Source organism: Rhodnius prolixus, unplaced genomic scaffold, assembly GCF_049639745.1.
Source record: "Rhodnius prolixus isolate KJV_2025 unplaced genomic scaffold, Rpr scaffold_3, whole genome shotgun sequence".
In the NCBI taxonomy this organism is placed as follows: domain Eukaryota; kingdom Metazoa; phylum Arthropoda; class Insecta; order Hemiptera; family Reduviidae; genus Rhodnius; species Rhodnius prolixus.
This window is the reverse complement of record NW_027411603.1, coordinates 18449463-18469748: the sequence shown is the minus strand read 5'-3', so window position 1 is coordinate 18469748 and position 20286 is coordinate 18449463. Positions and strand designations below refer to the sequence as shown.

Genomic DNA, 20286 nt, shown 5'->3' with positions numbered 1-20286 from the left:
TTGGCTACCATTTCTAACTATTTCTAGCTTTCTATTTTCTTTTAACTTTCATTTTACTTAAGCATGTTGCAAGTTCTTTTTATTCTACCCTATTCGCTGCTTCTTTTTTTTTTTTTAGTTCTAAATTTACCATTTTAACCAATCACACCTCTCTGCAATATTTTTAATTGAAGCATTTTTTTTTTTTTTTTTTTTAGAAAAATCCTACGTATTAAAAAATAGGGATTGAGAACATTGATTTTTCAAAATATGATAAAACAGGTCTTTGACGCTTGTGTGTGTGAATGTATGACAGCCATATGCTTTTTTTTTTTTTTTTATCATTTTATTTTACTGTGTTCGTTTTCGACGATTCTTATTACATTTGAGCAGTGTTTCTCGACCACCGGTCCGCGGTCAAATTTTTCCTGACCATCTAAAAATCTCTAGCAGTTACCAAAATTAATCTTTTTGTTATGCTGACCTTTTCACATTAAATGCAACTTGTTTTTAAAATGTAATCTTGTTTCAGTTTCGAATAAAATCTATTTTTGTCCTGATGCTGTTAACTAGTACATCGTGGTTGATTTCTTTTTATTGATCCGTTTTATTCATTATGAAGTTATATTTTTGAAACCTGATGATTCTATTGCTAAGTATATATTTATATTTTTGTATCTTAAAAAAAGGAACATAAAGAAGGTGAAAGTCATTTAAGGTTTTTTTTGGTCGAATTTAACGTCTCAAGTAAATCAGTTGAAAGAGAAATTAGGTGGTAGAATAAATAAATAAAAAATTAAAAATAACTTCTATTATTACACATGAAAGAAAGCTAAATTTTATTGAAAACCTAAACTTTTTTGACATTTGATTCGCTGACTCCCTAAATTTGTGAAAGACATCCGTTTTCCCTTAATTTCTGTTACAAAAGTCGTCAATTCAGCTTAGATATTTGAAAGATAAGGTAAGAGTTGGGATGATTTCTATCAATCATTGAGAATACTCATTTGATTAAAAAAAAAATAACTTCAGTTGAATTATGAACCTATCCGCAAAAATCTTTCTGAAATTTGAACGCACCGAGGAGACAAAAAAAGGTTGAGAAATGCTGCCTTAGGGAATCTATTCAAGGCTCTGAAGTTTATTTGTTAATGTTTTTTAAGATGATTAAGTGAAATATTATTTAGGATCCTATTCAAAAAATTCTATTATAATGGTCTAGTATTTCTTTAAGATAGAATAATACTGTATAATTAATAGAAACTGTATTTTAAATTAACTAAATAATTAAAGTTAACTGGATTTTTCCTTACAAAATGTTTTAGAAAGGGAAATACCTTTTAATATTGTTGAAAAATATGTTTTCTTCATTGAATATTTATTTTTACATTGATAAGTAAAAGTGGACTTTTTCTAACGAAAATCCTCCATAAATAATATGTTTTCAATAGTAATTTAAATAACATCGTGTTTACAAAGGTATTTGTTTACAGTAGAAAGCTATATTAGAAAAAATATAATAATTTTATTAAAAGAACTTACATTACAAAAAAATTTATATACAAATTATTATGAGACAAATATTTTATCTTTTGTAAATACATTTTAAAACAAATACTTTCTCTGTCGCTGATTTAATTATTCTGTACTATGCTTGTTTCCTTTAATTGTGACTGACTACGGATTTCCATTTATCATCAGATTCAAAATCAGAGGTTGATTTATCAATTAGGTGCCAAGAATTTAACTACCTCTCATAAATGTTCTAGTGTTTAAAAGTTTTGCTTGAAACAGTAACTTCTGTTAGTGGAAGTCAGGTTCTCCAAAAAACTTAATGATGAAATGATAATGGATGAAAATCCAAAGCCAGTTCAATTATAAAAAACAAACATGGTGTACGGAAAAATTTAATACATCCAGCAGTGTAGACCCCCCTCATTTTCAAATACCTATAATAATTTTTTTTTACAGTTTGACTACCAAATTTTATATTGAACTGAAGTTAAGTCAATTCTTCCTTCAGCGAAGCTGATAACTTGTGATAGATCCATATTTTTTTTTTTTTTTTTGAGATAATGCTGTAGTTTTATTGTCTTTCATTTTTTATTGGTGATTATTGTGTTGTTGCTTGATTACGTAGTAGGTCTTCTTTTTTCTACAAAAAAAAAAGAAAGTAACAGGTTTTTTAAGAGTGTAGTAAATTAAAATTTATGTTGAATCAAGTGTGTTTTCTTTAACAGCTATAGAAATTTCAGCTAAGGAAGAATAAAATAAATTACTTTACCTTACAAGTAAATACTTAAAAGTTAGTTATTCTACATTCTCTTTATATTTCGGGGGGGGGGGAGTAACTCATTTTAAATTGTTTATTTATACTTCCATTTCCTCCTAAACAGAAAAAGTAAGGGTATAGTATAGTTTTATCATTGGTTCCTCTCAGTTGGCTAAGTGAGTGTCAGTTAGGTTCTTTAATTTGAATTTCTCCACTTTTAAAAGATTAAAATGAGGACATTTTTACTGGTGGTATTCAGTAGCTAGCTCTACCTTGCATAGTTTGTTGCATGGTTTAGTAGCAATGTCTTTTGAAAAGGTATCTATTTTCCTTTTAACTGAGAAATGTTGGTAATTGATTTATATGAGATTCCTACATAACATCTTCCTACCATGCTAAATCTTTATTAGTCTGATTAACTTTCAAGTTTCAAATAATAATGTTTCTTTCAGTTGTATTTTATTAAAAACATTTAATTTGATTAAAAATTTCTTTAATTAAATTTTAATTTCTTTAAAAAATTATTTTCCTTCTGTTGAGATTAGTGACATAATAAACTAGTAGTTATTTAAAACTCACGTACACACAAAATCATTTACTTTTTAAAACTCATTTAATATATAATACATGCCACCACATGAGTAACCAAACTCTCATTTTTACACTTATATAATTTCACCGTAACCATGTTTAAGTTGTTTAGGGTGCACTTTAATGACGAGGTATTGAAGTTGTTTGCCGCAGGAATTATGATGTAATTTTGTGGCTACTAGACAATTAGCTCTAAAATTTAGCATACTCCCATAAATTTTGATTACAATTAACTCTAAATTAGAGATATAGATGTGGCATAAAAAAGCGCTGGATAAATTAATTTTTATGGCAAAAGGTTATTTATATTCCGTCAACATTAGAGGATTTGGGTTTTGTGCATCAAACAAAATCTATCCTAAGCTTCATTAATAAGTTCAACGTTATAATCTAAGCAAAGATATAGCATTACACGTTGAAATGATTTAATAAGGCGCGTCAACATCTGAGGTTATTGGCGACCGGAGCTTTTTTCAGTGCACTGCCGGCCTCCAGACAATGCTCTCTCTTTACAGACTATACTGTTTATTACCGGACAGTGAGCTGTCAGAAGCTCCTAGGAAAAGAAAACCTAAGGGGGTCTTCGTGTGGGAATCCAATACGCAAACCGCATAGTCAGTCCCTTCCCTAATTGCCTTAGTTATTGTGGTTCACCGTGAAACTAAGAGAAGGAAACAAATTTATTGAAGGTTCGATCTTTTTTTCTAAACAATTTTACCTTCAGCATTTAAATGGTGGTTATAAATTTAAAAAAAAAGAATTTATATGTTTTTATACAATTTAGCAAATATTATTTTATTGACGATTATGCTTTTTATGAGAGGAGGGACAAATTTCTTTTGATTTCATATGGCTACTTTTTATTGCTGGAAATAAAAGTGAAGATACTTTTGCAATGATAGCATAATTTTACTACCTTTTTATATAGAAAATAAGAAAAAATATGACTTTAACTTGAACTAACCATCAGAATTTTTATTTAGTTAAGTTTAAAAGATTGTTGCTTACTTCATTAAAATTTGCAAAATTATAAGTTGTTAAATTAGCATAGTTCAACCTACCATATTGAATGGCTATATTTGATAGTAAACAAATACAATTTACATATAAAATTATATATTATTACAATAAAATAGTAATTTTAAAACATTCTCTTTCGCAATTACATTTTTTGCATGGAAAAGCTTTACAATTAATTGCACTGCACTTTTCTTTAATAATATTCTGAAACAGTGAAATCATGAACCGAAATCCTAAGAATATTCTTCGCTATTTGAGAAAATTTCTTACTACCAACTTCCCAATTTCTGATTGAAATGTCTAGGCAAGAACAAAATGAGCAACTAAATTTTTTATACTAATTTATTTAATAACGACGGATATAATTTCCCACTAATACGTAAGCAAGCTCTTCCTATATTGTAATTCAGCTAGAGATTATATTTTATAACTGATACCCTCTGAACTTTAGTATCTTCAAAATGAATAATGTGAACAATAATTATTCAATTATGAAAATAATTTCTATTTAACCAGCTATAAAAAATTATATAAAGCCTTTAAATTTAGCTTGTATTTATGTATTTTATACATTTTATATCTTTGTGATTTATTTCTTATCTGTTATAATGCATATCAAATGAAAATAAATAAGTACTCTTTGTTTTCTTAATACTAGTGAAAGATAGTCTCTATAAAAAAGCTATTTATAAAAGTTCGACATAATATTTATTTAACAGTTTACAATCCAATCTCTGTAAGGAAAGAACATTGTCGGAGGCCGGCAGTGCCCTGAAAATGCTCTGTGCACCAATAACCTCAGGCGCGTCTGGAAAAAAAAGTTTGCAATCCAGCTTATTTTTTGAAAATAATTTTTTTGTTTATAACCAATTTTATTTTTTACAAATCAACTAAGGTCTTATGACTGTTACAACTCTATTCAAAAGGATAAACATCTTATCGTTTGGAAGAGGAAATATTAAGAGTGTCGAGTATTTTCTAGAAAATGTTTACTTTTTGAAGTCTACTGAGATCGCTGAGATTCTGTTCTGCACATCTGTGCCTGTAAAATGTTAAGAAGCTATAAAAGTATTTCATAGATTTTAACTTTGATAAGAGTTAACCGCTTGTGCGATTTAGGTGACTCCAACCATTTGCATTTAACTCAGTTAAACTGTTCATTTGTATTATAACATTTATTTGTAACCCTTTTTTTTATGGGGTTCTACATTACATAACTCACTTTTGAAATTAATATTACTACTGCGACTCTGTAACTTGGATAAAAAGCAATCAACAACATTCAAATACCTGGATAACATGAAAACTAGAGACTTACCAGGCTCATATCACACATTGGTTAACTATTAAACCTTCGGCACAATTAAATGTTGGATGTAAGTAATAGTTGGACTGCTACAGTAGTTGTAGTTGGACGTAGAGCCCGTCTCAAATTTAATGGAATGACTTTTTTTCTATTTTTATTTTATAGCATTAAATTTTAATTATCATATTTTTTAGTTTAAGAATTAAAGAGAAGTTTCATATTTGAAATGAATAAATGAAAAATACAATTTTATCTGAAAACTTATCATTTGGCTTTAAATAAGTTTGCAAAAAAAATAGTAATAATAAATAAATAAGCTTACCAAATTCAAAGATTGCGAGACAAAAGAAATGCGGACTTTGCTTTATGTTACTTAACAATTTTGAAATATCCAGGATAGTTTTTTGCACCTAGCTTATTAGTGAATTTTGAAAGTTATATCAGGAAACAAGCATTATTGATAAACCATTGGGTTCTACAATATATTTTTATTATTATCATTAATTTTTTTCTGTTAGTAGCTATTGACTTTTTGCGCAAAAAAAAAAATTATATTACTCCCTAAAAACCCTATTTAGGAAATATATAAATATGGTTTTATTAGTTATCTGGAATTAATACAATTGCTTCAATCATCAAGTTCCCCTGCGAAAATGAGAGAGGTTTGCTGAGATACCTAACACCAGAAATTTTTCCTATTGCCTTTTCAATTTATGATCATTGAGTTTGTAGCTGGCAATCATGTACACAATCGGCACTACCTTTTACTGTTTAAATTAGCTTACACTTAACACCTGGTTTGGTAACATGGTTAAAATTGGTAGCTTTTTTTAAAAAACAATTACTATTAGAATAGCTTTTGCCCATTCATACACGTTAAATTTTGAGACATTCTTGCAAAATTAATCATTACAAAATTTGGGTTTGGAAAATAAGTCAGCCAGTAAATTATGTATAATCTAATTTTCATTGCTGTGAAATTTTTTTATTGTTGAAAAGAACAGTACGATTCGGTAAAGTGCTATGGTAATTGTACTTCATTATTTGTTTCAGTTTTGTAGTACCAAGGAGTTTTGGAGAAAAATAACCAACTTAAATAACCTGTATTTTCAAAAAAACATCATTGATTAAATTTTAAATTCCATCACAAAGAAGATTTAATTAAATATCTCCCTCTAGGGTTACTCAAATGTGTCCTAGATGAATGAATATAGGTGTAATGCAAATATCTATGCAAATAGTGCAATAATGAGGCAGATGAAAATTAATTAAATGCCGAAAATTGGAAATAATTTCCACCAATCACTTTCCTCTCTTTTTTAAATATTATTTGTAATCATTACTTTATTCTTAAAAAATTATAAAAATAACCAAAACATGTGGACTACTTTTGCACCATGTTAGTGATTGCCACATAAAATTGTTTATTTAACAAAACAAAAAAAGAACAAATCAGGTTATTTTAGCTTATTTAAAATTTTATTATTCAAGATCTTATTCTATCCTTGTTACTATTTTGACTAAATAATTGGAAATTGTAGACTTATTGTTATTTAAAATTATATTTCACTTATACATTAAGTATTGGTTAAAAATTAAGCACTATCATTTTACCTTTTTTTTAATAATAATAATAATGTACACATATAAATAAGAATTGGTTTAATCAATAAATAATTAACACAAAATTTTTTATTCCTTGGCTTTTTCCTTCTTAATTTAATCTGTGCGATTCCATTTAGTTTAATATAGAATGTCGTCAAATGTTTTTGTAAACTAAAAATTTTATGCTTTTATTAATCATTATTTTTCATAAATTTCACCAGACAGGACACTGGGGTTTTAGCCCCGAGCTATCACATTTAAATACAAATTAGAAAAATAACAAATTTTTGGTAATACTTTCTTTCATGATATTTCATATTCGTTGAAGACTAACTTGCAGTTGGTTATTTTTCTAATTATATTTCTAATGTATAACCTGTCCTTCCATTGTTCCAAACCTAATCCCTTGACAATCCGCTTTGACCATTCATCTCGCAGTGTGGATCACGACTTAAAACTTCTCTAATAACTGAGTTAAATAAATTATTGATTACAGTTTTCATTTTATTGCGAAAACATTTCCAGATAAAGGGAAGAGGGGTGAATTAATTAATAGAGAATAGAATTAAGAAATTAATCATAAAAGAACTTGAATTTACACCTCTGTTAATAAAATTTAATAACCTTTGGACAATAAAATAAAATAAAAAAATCTTTTTCTGTACGAAATACAAAATAAATTTATAGATAAAAATAGATTTAAGGACTAGCTAAGTAGTGAATTCTTGGTGGTGATCCTGGATTCGAATTCGGCTAGATTTTCTCTTCTTAGGAGCTTTTTATAGCTCATTGTGCGGTGTTCGGCAGTGTTTCAGTTATGAGCTGGAGAGCGGCAGTGCATTAAATAAAGTTCCGAGCACCATTAACCTCAAATGTCAACGCGCCTTAAATTTGAAAAAAGAAGTTTAAGACAACTACGACGTTGCAGTATCTCACTACAATAACGTTATACAATTTGTATAGCCTATATTAAACCTATCTTCCTATGTTTTTTGTGTTATCTTAACAGGTTTAAAAAAAAAACAGTAATCAAGAAGGAACCTAATTTAGAGAATGTAGTTGCACAGCTTTCTAGTTATCAGCTGCACTCTAACGTCCTCAAGAATAGTTGATGTACTTGCAATCCTCGAAAATAGTATTTGGAATGGTTTATAAAAACAAAGAAGCATGTCTAGTATATTTATTTAAATTAACTTCTGTTTCTTCAAAAACAAAGCTTTTTGCATTTAGATATGATTTTTTTAATTGTGCATCCAATTGTAAATTTTAATTAGCTTTTATGTAGTATGAAAATGAATTGATTCATTAAATAGTTTTATGTTTTAAATCTCATTTATGCTAGGAAAAAATGGTCACTTTTTAAACACTTTTACAAAAAAAATTATTTCAGTATGTGCCTTTTATTTTCAGTCCACCTCCTTGTAAAGCTGGGAGATTTGACGGAGAACTGAGTGGAGATAATGGGGATGAGCAACCTGTCTGTGACTCCGAAGATTAAAAAATCCTATTCAACCAGATCTAAATTATTTTATTTTTAGTAATTATTGTATTAATTCTGCTAGTTTATAGGTAATTTGATAAAAAAAAATGCTGTTATATATTAAGTTAAATTATATTATTATATTATTAAATATGAGAAATACGTCTGTATTCTATTTTGCTACCATTTTTCTCATTCAGTGAAAAAAATATGTAGTTCCTCAAGGGAATTTTTATAAAAAAAAAAAACTTTTGAAAAATATCTGTATAGCTCAATCCTATTATGATTTTCGGGTTCTAATATTGAATAGTCTTCAGCCTTTATGTGTAATAATCCTTCTCTCCAACTTGATTGAAGTATTACCTGTTCTTCCGTTACTGTATATCCTGTCATCGTCCCTCAACCTAATTCCTTGACGATCCTCTTTTTCTTCTCCTTCTAATTTGATCATTCATCTCGCAGTCCATCATCTACTTAATCTTCCCGAACCCATCCACTTCACATGTCGGAACCACGGTACAGATATGTCTTCTATGATATCCAGGATGTGGATGTTCAACCCAATCCTTTATTCTATATAAATTAATGCTCTAAAAAATTGATAAAAAGATCAAACCTTTTGAATATAGGTAACTTACTAGTTTATGCTCCGAATCGCTTGCTACAACTAACCTGTTACATTCTTTCATTCCTAAATTCTCCTCTCTACTTCCTGCTTGGAGGATCTATCATTTCCTGTATCTGGCCCTAGGTATTTAAACAAGCGCGCACTTTTAATGCTTTCCTTTTATACTTCTAATCAATTTTCATTCTAAGTGGACTTGTACTCCGTCTTATTTAAAATTTATGCCCAGTTTCCATTCAGTCCATTAACTTCCGTAGCATACAGCTAGTGACATCTCCATCATCTGCAATAAATAAAGGTAATCATTAATCCCATCCAATTACATTTTATCGAATAATAAATAAGTGCAACAACGAAATATTATTATCTCTGGTCTAATTCTATTAACTTATTCAGGTAACTTTGGGTTCGGGTTAATTACACAAAATCCCCTTTAGTTACATATTTTTCTTCTTACAATTTTTTAAGTTCAGCAGTAATATATCTAAACTTCATATTCCTCTGGTACCATTTGTCCTTTTCAATTGGCATCCAACATTTCTGTTAACACACCACCAAGTTCTGGTCCCCCAAACTAGTACAATTTCAAATTTATGGTACCTAGTAATAGTAGCAATATATCCAAGAAGTTGCAAAAATCAGTTACCTCTGCTAAACTATACATAGTCTAACCATTAGTCCGTATCGTTAATAATTTTTTTCGTTTGATTTTCGATTATGATGGTATATAAATATAGAGTTTAGAGAAACAAAGATTTTGATATTATAATTAGTAACAAAAGCCTTTACCACCTTTTCTCTACTTTTTCGAATTCATTTTAAAACCTAAGGTAACGTTGCTTTGTGATATACGACTGGGCCACATATTTTTGTTTCTAATCTCATTTTGTGAAGACGTTGCTAATTTCAATTAACGTTACATTCAACTCATATTTCTCTCATTATACACACAGATCAAACATAATCCTCTCATCGCTAATCTATCGGCCAGTACATTGAACATTTCTCCGGTGTCTCCTTGAATCCACGCTAATATATTGCAACCATATTTCTCTTGAAGTGCTGATTACGAGTTTCTATTAACCCTCCGCATTTCCTTTTTTGTGAAATGCATTTAAATCAGAATAAATCATCTCCTTTAAAATCAATTATCATCTCCTTTGCTTATCACTATTACATTGCCAGTAAGTGCAGCGTAATGTCAGTGATTCTAAATTGACCCTTTTCTGTGGAAAGATAAGCAACTTATGTAGTTGACAATATTTCACTTAGATTTAGGAGGCGAGCTCTGTGCTGATACAAAAAACATTATTACGCCAGAAAGATGAAAACATTGGATTACAGTTCTACATATTATTTGTTTGCAATTAAACATTTGATAAACATTACGTGTGAATGTACGGTTTTGAAAGGTGGGGATTATTAAATTTAACAGTTAGTAGTGGAGGCGCCTACCCAAAAGAAATAGAGGCCATTGAAATTAAACCATTTAAAGAACTAAAATATTGTGGTTTTCGAAAAAACGCTCTCGAACTCCTTTTGCCAGCCAAGCGATCCTCAAATCTATACTTCTATAATACATTTAAATCTTAAATTTCATGACAATTTTACAGGCGTACCCCGATCATTACTTCTGAGATAGGTAAGTCTGATTTAGTACCTCTTAAAACATTTTTTTTTCGCATCAACAGCTGAGGTTATAACCGCCTAAAACAATCTTTCTCGGAAAAAATGTTTAAAAATTATAAAATTAACATCTAAGTAATGAGGTATCTTCTTTGAGAAATTTCAGGCGATAACTTACGTTCATATTCTGTGGCGGTACTAAATGTTTTGTCAAGCACTAGCAAATGATTTTTTTTTCTTTATTTTTTGGTGGGAGGGCTAAGTGAAAGATGCACTCCCTCATTCAAAAAATCGCTTCTTTTCAGAAGGCCTAAAATCGTGATTTCCGAAGATGATGTGGTAACTTCTCGTTATTTATTTCGAATTTTAGCGCGATCGCTTGATATCAACTTAGTCTATCATTTAATTCTTATAAAAAATGTATGCCCTAATAATTTGAATTTGATGCAATTGTTATTTATCCTACCTCCCAGAGTAAGTGAGTGCACTGCGCGTATTGGTAATACAGTTACAGGGAATTAGTAGTGATAGCTCTCCAACATACAAGAGACGGTTTATTCTTATTTAAATGTAATCTGTAAGTAAATTCGAGAGGTATTAGAAATTTCGTAATCAGCGCTTCGAGAGGAAGATGGTCCTAAGATTGGCGTAAATTCAGGGATTCGCCGGAATAAAATTCAATGAAGTGGTTGACAGATTGATGAAAATGAGGGGATTATGAACTTTTCATAAGTAATGGTAGTGAAGTTACAATGTCTTCAAAAAAAAAGGGTAAGAAACGAAAGTATGTGGCCCAAACAAGCGTCACAAAGCAACCTTAGCTTAGGTTTGAAAATGAGTTAGAAAAGAAAGATCCTCATTAGGACTATTTACAAAATTTGAACCTCAATTGGTCTTACTACAGAAATTAACTAAGAGAATGCAAATAATGACTTAACATTATTAATGATAATTTATATTGGCCTAATAGAAGTTGAATAGCAGATTTCCCAAGTACTTCTAAAAAACTATTAACATTAAGAGGAAGTTTACATATTTTTCCAGACGCAATTCATTCAGCTACCATAGAAAGTTAAATATAAGAGATTTTATTTTAAGTTCCTAATGGAAATTTTATTTTTATTATCAGTGCGCCACCTGCTTCGCACACCACAGTTTGTTCAAAATATTCAAAATAAAACTTTAAATTGAAAACTCACTGCTATCGATACTTAACGTTCGATATAGTGATTAGGATTATAAGTTTAGTATGTAATTAAAATGATTACCTTTTCGGATCTTAATTGTAACTTTAGAAGATAATGGTATTTTTGCTACAAAACAATGTAACTTTGATAACATAAGTAGGAAGGTTCTGTACGTAGTTACTCCTAACAGTTTATCTCGTTAGATATTACAAGTACCAATACTGACACGTTGCATGTAGCGTGATGGCATTATAACTATACACAAAGGAGTGTCGATAGAGTATATTTTTTGCCGGTTACATGGTAAATTCTGTGATTTTTATTCATTGTTAAAAGTGGTAAATAAGCGTTAATTCTAGGGGTCAACAAGTTTATATACTGCATTAAGTAGATATTTTCTATTCGCTCTTTCTTTTTCTTTAAACATTATAATGATCCCTGAAATATAAAACTTGCAAAATAATAAACATTTTGGACAAAACTATTTTCTAACATCTCTGAATCATATTTGGAAATTCTGCATGCGTTCAGCAAATAATGTAAGTTGCAATTTTATAAAATAAATTTTGTTTCTTCAGTATTTTTCTTAAATGATTAATCATGTCGATTAATAAATTAGGGGAAAAAATCATTACCTAAAATTTGCTATAATAATTAAATTATTTCTGTGTCAATTACAAAAGTATGTTTGTATTTGACCAAAAAAGAAGGTAAAGTAAATGTCGGATCTGAAGGCTAAAAGTCCGACAACAATCGTAGCTAATAACTTTCCCCAAATTGAGAATGGTCAAGATTATTTTCTTGAAAGATACACATTTGTAACAACTCCCGGTCCTCGGCTGCTCTGTTAGATGTTTTCGCAATTGGCAGCTACTTTATTAAAGTTGCCATGGAGTCAGGCGTATTAATTACTTGCAATGTTGCACTCAGGCTTGGAATTAGATTTAGATATGTATGATAAATTCCCCTCAAAATTAAATAATTTTGAAAACGTAATACGAATAAGGTTAAATTTAGTCAACTAGCAACCTATTGAGAGAATCTTGTGAAACACCCTAAGACAAAGGGCAAAAGAAAAAAGGGTGACCTTATTGACCCATAAAAAAAATATCTTCTTGAGAGAATGAATGAGGTATAGATAAACTTTACTGCCCTTATGAGTTCATTTTTACATTAGTTCTTTATAAATAAATATGCCTAACATAGGAACTAAAGTGAGGTATCTCTTCGCCAAAGTATGATAAACGAACACCAGTTTTGAATAGGCACTTACCTTTTGTGCTGATTAAATGAACAAGAAAAGCACAATCTCAAAAAAATCAATACTAAGTAAAATTAGTGCGTTTTTATATTAATTTTTGTTTTCTTCGTTGTCTAATCAAGTTATAACAGTATGTCGCTGATTAAGTCAAGAGGTCTTCGAATGTCTCCTGAAAAACAGGAAACTTTGCTGAAACTTTCAATTTTGTCACTTACTGCTATCTTATGTAAGTATATTTACATTAAATATTAAAATGGGATATTTAAATTTTTCCTTAAAACCTCTTACCAAAAATTGAAATGTTAATTTTTCAGCATTCGCTACAAGGTTATTTTCCGTACTAAGATTTGAAAGCGTAATTCATGAGTTTGATCCATATTTTAATTATCGAACCACAAGATTTTTGGCCGAAGAAGGATTCTATAAGTTCCATAATTGGTTTGATGACAGAGCATGGTATCCACTGGGCAGAATTATTGGAGGTATTTTTTTTTTTTTTGCGCATCGACAGCTAAGGTCATTAGCGCTCTGGAGTATTTGTTATTATTTACTAAGATAGGCGCTGTAAGGCAATGGTCCTTTGCAAAAGGGCCCTTACCCCACCCAAACAAGCCAAAATTTTACATTAACCTAAGCCGCCAAGCCGCCCACATTAACTAAAATTAACATACGTAACCTAAACGTATCTTTTTAACCAATCTAGACTTAATCCCTAAACCTATATTTCTCCAATACATCACTACCAAATATCCTCAGTCTTGTTTGTGAATTTCGGGCAGTTACCTTTGTAGTATTTCTCTTACTCTTTCAATTCCACATTGCTGACCCGCGACAGTCCAAGTAACTCTATATTGAACAAGTGACCCGCAATGTGGCGTGACCAAAATCAGCTCTACCTCATTCCTCTAACAATTCTGCTCAAATTAAGCAGCTCTAAAGAAACCTGTAATGTGACTTTGATAAGGCTCTTAGATTGAACGTGAAAACTGGCCTAAAATTCTATTCATCTCATCTACTTCCCATTCCTTAATTTTGGAGTTCCGGAATTTCTTGAAATAAAGTTTTTTTAATCAGTGAACGGATGAGATACTTCTGCCTTCTCTAGCTCATCCACCTTAACATTACCCAAATTTCCCTTATGTCTTTTAATCCATAGGAGCTTAATATTTTTTCCGCCCTTATTTCGATAAGTATTTTCTAACTAGCTTTGATAAATACTCCGAACTAATGAGTACTTTCTGTGCAGTCCATCTTTGTCGGCATCCATTCCTAAGTTCCCCAGCGAGCTACACTCAAGAATCAGATTTCTACTTGAGATACATACTGCTTATCATTTTACTTATATTCATCCAGATTTAGTTACTCTTCTCCTCTCTAAACACCAGCTTTTATAATCAGTGACCTGAAAAAAATAGGCAATTACTTTACTTTACTTTGGAAATAAATATACTTGCCCTTATTGACAACACCCGGTTCCTCAGAGTAAGCCATCATTCATCAGCCGAGGATACATCCATGAACTCCTCCCTCATGAGTTTCTCAAATTGAGTTCGAATATTCGGCGCCGGCGACGGTCAAAAATTCCTTATCCCTGCTAAGAACGGCACTCTATAACCTCTCTTCTTAACATTAGTCTCTTATAAACCTTTCTGGAAACGATTGGAGGAGCTTCAATTTCCAGACAACTTCTTTTCTTCCTCTTCCTCTTTGTTGTCATCTCCTCTTTTTGGCTGATTTCTTTGTGTTACCGAGCTTGTTCCTGTTGATGATCCTTATGCCTTCGTGATTTTTTGCGAGATTCTCATAACATGCATGCCTGTGCGTGCCAATGCAGAAACATGTTGCGCGAACGAACGTTTGACATTACTGTGTTGTCTGGAAATGCAAAAGCATCACAACGCAGCATTTGATAGCCTAGATATTAGTCGCCATGAATTATTTTTTACGTTTACCCGCCCTAATATGAATTTTTAATTACTTTTTTTGCAGGCACTATTTATCCTGGTTTGATGGTTACATCAGCGGTGTTATATAACATCTTGAGGTTCATTAATATTACTATAGAAATTAGAAATGTGTGCGTATTCTTGGCACCATTTTTCTCTAGTTTAACTACTATTATAACTTATTTACTAACAAAAGAATTGAAGGTTAGTTACTGAAGATAATTTTTTCTTTTATGTTTATACGTCAAAAATTTGTGTACAAATGTTTCATTTACTATATATATAACTTTCCAATATTATCTTTATATATAAGTTCTACCGCTATTCTTCTTAAGAGTTTTTTCATTCTAGATTCATTAATCTTTCTTTTAGTTATCAAATTTAAGATGCAGTTACTTTTATTCCTCAAGTAGTTCGGAGTTAAACTCGTCTAAAAAATAAGCAATTAGTAAACTCACTTTTATTGGCAAATTTTTGGAAATTCATTGCGTTAAAAAAGAGCAAACGTTTTTGTTAACTATTCACTTGTATATAAACCAACTTTTTCTTAGACAATTAAAAAAGTTATATAAAAATATCTTTTTTTATTGGAATAAGTCGAATTCTAAATTTGCACTGTAATAAGTGTAATGATGCAGTACTGTAATGCAGCAGACAATACTTTTCATAGGATGCAGGTGCTGGATTAGTAGCTGCTGCGATGATAGCAATTGTTCCTGGATATATTTCGAGGTCTGTTGCTGGTTCATACGATAATGAAGGTATTTTTACATTATATATTGTTGATTATAAAGATTACTTGAGTCATTTTAAAAACTGCAGAAACGTAACATTTTCCAGCAATTGCAATTTTCTGCATGTTGCTGACTTATTACATGTGGATCAAATCCGTAAAAACTGGAAGCATTTTGTGGGCTACAATGGCTGCAGTAGCGTACTTTTATATGGTAATTTTATTTTTTAATTGCTTATCAGTGTTGAGAATTATTATGAATCTCAAGTGGTATATTCATTACAGGTTTCGTCTTGGGGAGGCTATGTTTTCTTAATCAATTTGATCCCTATGCATGTATTAACTTTGATGATAACTGGAAGATTCTCACACAGAATATACGTAGCTTATTCAATCCTATATTGTGTTGGTACTATGTTGTCTATGCAAATTTCTTTCGTGGGATTCCAACCAGTGCAATCCTCTGAACATATGCTGGTAATTTATCTGTTTATTTTTTCATCCACTCAAAATGTAACGGAAAGTCCAACTTAGAATATAATGAACATATTTTAAGTTTTTCTTAGTCTAAAATATTGTATTATTTTAGGCTCTGGGAGTTTTTGGTTTATGCCAATTGCACGCTCTAGTGGATTATTTGCGCCATAAACTCACATCTACAGATTTTGAAATATTATTTAAATCAATGATTCTTGCTACGGTAGCAATATCAGTTATTGTTGGTACTGTTCTTACTGTTACAGGTAAAATTCTAGCTTTTTTAAACATGTTTCTCATTTCCTAGAACAGTGGTTTTCAACCATTTTTGGATTGAGCCCTCTTGTACATTGTTTGGTCTCTTCGAGCTTCAGTAGACTTCCATCTATCCGTTGAATCAATTTTATGTCATAGACGAGTTGGTTTTTTTAAATACTCCATACAAGCAGTTATATCCCTTTTTTCAAAGTGCATTTTTTTTCTCTTTCTCTCTCTCTTCAATGCAATTGTTCATTATAATTAATTGCTACCTTCTCAAACACCTGTATTTTCTCTTGGTACCTTCTTACTAGCAGTTATGACTACATTTCTTAAACAAATCAATGTATTGTCCTAGGACGTGTTTCTGCAGTAGCCTCAAAATTATTTTTATTCAACTTGTAAGTACCTGCAATATTCCTGCATTTTGAATTTTACTCGTAATTCTATAGATGCTTTGATTTTTCCCACTGGAAAGAATACTTTATGGAAATTAATGAACTACTTTGATGTATGTTGAGGAAAAGTATACGAGAACTTCACTTATACATCCTCATCAGAAAATGTAGCAAGTAATTTAAAGAAATGTTTTTGAGAAATGTGGTTATACTGCTCTCCTTATTAATAGAAGAACAACTTTTTCGAAATTTTTTTTATATTTATTCTGACCCTCCTCACCCCTACCCACGCTAAAGGCCTTACTCTTGGTTAGGAACCGCTGTTCTAGAACATTTACTTCATCAAAATTTAATTGATTGGAGTTGAGATTGAGGTGCCGAACAAAATTATTAATTGACGTCAAGGAATGCCAGTTGTAAAGTAAACTGATTTGAATTTTAGGCAAAATTGCACCATGGACAGGCCGATTTTACACTCTTCTTGATCCTTCTTACGCGAAGAATCACATCCCTATTATTGCATCAGTATCAGAGCATCAGCCTACTTCTTGGTCATCCTTTTATTTTGATCTTCAGATATTAGTGTTTTTATTTCCCGCTGGTCTATATTTCTGTTTTGCTAATTTGTCCGATGCAAATATTTTTTTGATTCTTTATGGAGTGACCAGTATTTATTTTGCGGTAAGTTTATACCTACTTTAATTTGAGTTTCAACGTAATTTTAAGATTTAGTAATTATTTTATTTTATAAAGGGTGTTATGGTCCGTTTAATGTTGGTTTTGGCTCCAGTGATGTGTATATTGTCTGGCATTGCAGTCTCAGCCTTGCTGCATACCTACATGAAACAAATTACTCCGGACAAGAATGTCGAAAAAAAAAAGAATAAAATGGAATCAAATTTTGTTATGAAAAATGAGGTGAGCAAATTGTAAAGATTTGGTAAATTATGTCATTCTTGTTAATTGATGCTATACAAGATTTTTAATATGTTGATAGATTGCTTCCATATTCGTTGCATTAATGACTTTTTTACTTATGACATATACATTTCATTGTACTTGGGTGACTTCTGAAGCATATAGTTCGCCCAGTATTGTGCTTTCTGCAAGAACTCATGAAGGCTCGCAAATTATCTTTGATGATTTTAGAGAAGCATACTATTGGCTGCGAATGAATACAGCAGAAGTAAGTATTGTTTTTTTTATCTATTAGTAAGAATTTCTTTGGTCTTTAATGTTTTATTTGTTTACAATTTTATGATAGGATGCTAAAGTCATGTCGTGGTGGGATTATGGATATCAGATAACGGCGATGGCAAATCGAACCATTTTAGTGGATAATAATACATGGAATAACACTCATATTTCAAGAGTAGGGCAAGCAATGGCTTCGACAGAAGACCAAGCTTATTTGATAATGAGAGAACTGGATGTTGATTATGTTCTTGTAATATTTGGCGGTGTTGTTGGATATTCCTCTGATGGTAAATAATGAACGTCCGTTTTATATTGTTTATAATTTCCTTTTTTTGTAATATTTATTTTTTTTAAGATATCAATAAATTTTTGTGGATGGTGAGAATCGGAGGTTCTACCGAAAAGGGAGCACATATTAAAGAGACAGATTATTATTCTTCAACTGGAGAATTTCGAGTAGATAAAGAAGGATCGCAGACTTTATTAAATTCTCTAATGTACAAAATGTGTTATTATCGATTTGGGCAAGTTTACTCGGAAGGAGGTAAGTTCATTCATTTGAAATGTTTTCTTAGATTTTCAGAATTTTTTTTTTTTTTGTCAAGATATGGAGAATAAATTCTACTTTAAATGGTTGTAGGACTGATATTATTCCATGAATTCTATTCAGACAATCAATCCATACGTACCTCCTTAACTTTTAACTTGAATCCTTCTTAACTTGTATGGCAGTGAAAATGTCTACTCTAGCCCTTATGCTGCAAGTTGACAGAAATATTTCTGCAGGAAATCTGCTAATAGCTAATGAAAAACCATTTTCTCTTTGCTGATCTTTACATGAACTAAAAGCTGTAAACTTGCTTTTTTTATCTTAAGGCATGATCACCGCCTCTTTTTACTTTTTAATTTTTTATTTATATTAAAGATTTGATTTTATTCCTTCCCTCTTTTCACTAAATTTCTGAGACGATTATTGCTAAATTAATTGCAAAATCTGTTGTTTTTGGAAGGGAAACTCTCTAAGTGACGAGTAGTCTGTAAACGAAGTACTGTAATATCATACCAGGCAGTGGGGTTTCAAAAATTTCAGAAAGACAACACTAAGAACCTTGCACAGCCTCTCCAAAGCATTGAAACTTTCTATACTGTCCAATACATTTTCTGTCTTATTATTTTTGAGTTTAAATCACTTTGTAAACATTATTTATTGTTTGATTCTTTAAACTTGTTACGTGACTCTTCTAAAGGATCTAAAATATATTTATACTAAAAATATAAGTTAGCCAAGTGAAATTGGAAAAAATCAATTTCTTATTAAAGAAATAAAATTTGTAGAAAATCAGTAGCAAAATGACTTGTACATTTGTCTTCTTTGTGTTTAGGTAAACCTCCAGGTTATGATCGCGTCAGAGGTGCTGAGATAGGTAATAAAGATTTCGAACTAGATGTTTTAGAAGAAGCCTACACTACAGAGCATTGGCTTGTAAGAATTTATAAAGTCAAACAACTTCGAAATAGAGGATCATAAAATGTTTAAGTAAAATGTTCTCAAATTCCAAAAAAAGAGACGAAGTATTGTGAAATCAAGGTTATTAGAACACATTGTAAAACTTCAAATAATGTTGACGAAATGGTAAATACTGGAAATTAAAAAAGTAAACAATTGTGATTTAGAAATAAAGCGAAAAGTTAGCTTTATTGTAACGTTCTTCAAAATGATATATTACATCATTGGCATTATGTAAAAGGAACTTTTTCTTCCCATACCCCTTCATTCAATTTATAAATTTATAATAAAAGATTTTAGAAAAAAAAATCACAAAATCTTGGTGACCTTTCTCCTGTGTAAACTACCTTTATTGTACCTTAAAATTAGTAGAGATTCTCTATTTATTTTTAAGGGGTTTTACCCCTTTTACATTATCTGCCGTTGTAGACCAAGGTAGATGGTCAACATACTTCACTGTAAATTTCTCAAATAAGTTATTAGGGAAATCCATGGCCAAGATCGGGAAACGAACCGCTGCCACAATAACTGAGCTTTGCGATATGATAAATTTTAATTTTTTGAATTGAAGTGCTTAGTTGTAATAAAGTTACAGAAAGCTGCTCTTGAGTAGAAGGGTTGATCCGTACTGGTGAATCAGTCCTTGGTTTAATTCGACATTAATTATTTCTTTTTTTTACTCTATTTGGTACAGGGTTTTATTTTTTAAAGATTTGTTCAGAGAAATTGGTTTTTATATCCATACTGTATCTGACGACACAACTATTGACAGCATCACAGTCTAAGCCATTTTTATTTTGGAAAAGATCCGTAATCTG

At 30.5% G+C, this 20286-nt stretch overlaps 2 protein-coding genes and 1 long non-coding RNA gene across 12 annotated transcripts in view; 2 read left to right on the top strand and 1 right to left on the bottom strand.

Annotated features, from left to right (window-relative positions):
* The window catches only part of LOC141452946 (choline-phosphate cytidylyltransferase A-like), a 29594-nt gene extending 21179 nt beyond the window's left edge, over nucleotides 1-8415 (top strand). For 3 of the 5 annotated variants that reach the window (XM_074125550.1, XM_074125551.1, XM_074125553.1), the window contains one exon: nucleotides 8184-8415. In XM_074125550.1, the coding sequence (XP_073981651.1) occupies nucleotides 8184-8271 (88 nt within the window). In that variant the 3' untranslated portion in view covers nucleotides 8272-8415. Of the gene's footprint in view, nucleotides 1-197; nucleotides 2153-6221; nucleotides 6419-8183 lie in introns of those variants that run through there. The other 2 variants (XM_074125552.1, XM_074125554.1) reach the window with 2 other exon arrangements.
* Nucleotides 1483-11908, bottom strand: LOC141452953 (uncharacterized). 6 transcript variants are annotated; one of them, XR_012457689.1, is made up of 6 exons: nucleotides 11773-11908; nucleotides 8926-9161; nucleotides 8617-8843; nucleotides 4009-7657; nucleotides 2264-2367; nucleotides 1483-2134 (listed from the first exon to the last, which is right to left on the bottom strand). It is a non-coding gene; the product is annotated as an uncharacterized lncRNA (long non-coding RNA). The 6 variants fall into 6 exon arrangements; XR_012457687.1 differs by having other exon boundaries at nucleotides 2264-7657; XR_012457690.1 differs by lacking the exon at nucleotides 2264-2367.
* Nucleotides 11742-19785, top strand: Stt3A (catalytic subunit 3A of the oligosaccharyltransferase complex). The gene is made up of 14 exons (XM_074125537.1): nucleotides 11742-12230; nucleotides 13075-13178; nucleotides 13267-13434; nucleotides 14942-15102; nucleotides 15569-15659; nucleotides 15739-15845; nucleotides 15917-16108; nucleotides 16221-16374; nucleotides 17207-17445; nucleotides 17518-17682; nucleotides 17762-17950; nucleotides 18029-18248; nucleotides 18317-18505; nucleotides 19344-19785. The coding sequence occupies exons 2-14, from the start codon at nucleotides 13085-13087 to the stop codon at nucleotides 19487-19489; spliced, it is 2115 nt and encodes a 704-aa protein (XP_073981638.1). The 5' UTR covers nucleotides 11742-12230; nucleotides 13075-13084; the 3' UTR covers nucleotides 19490-19785.
* Nucleotides 19786-20286: the final 501 nt, after the last annotated feature.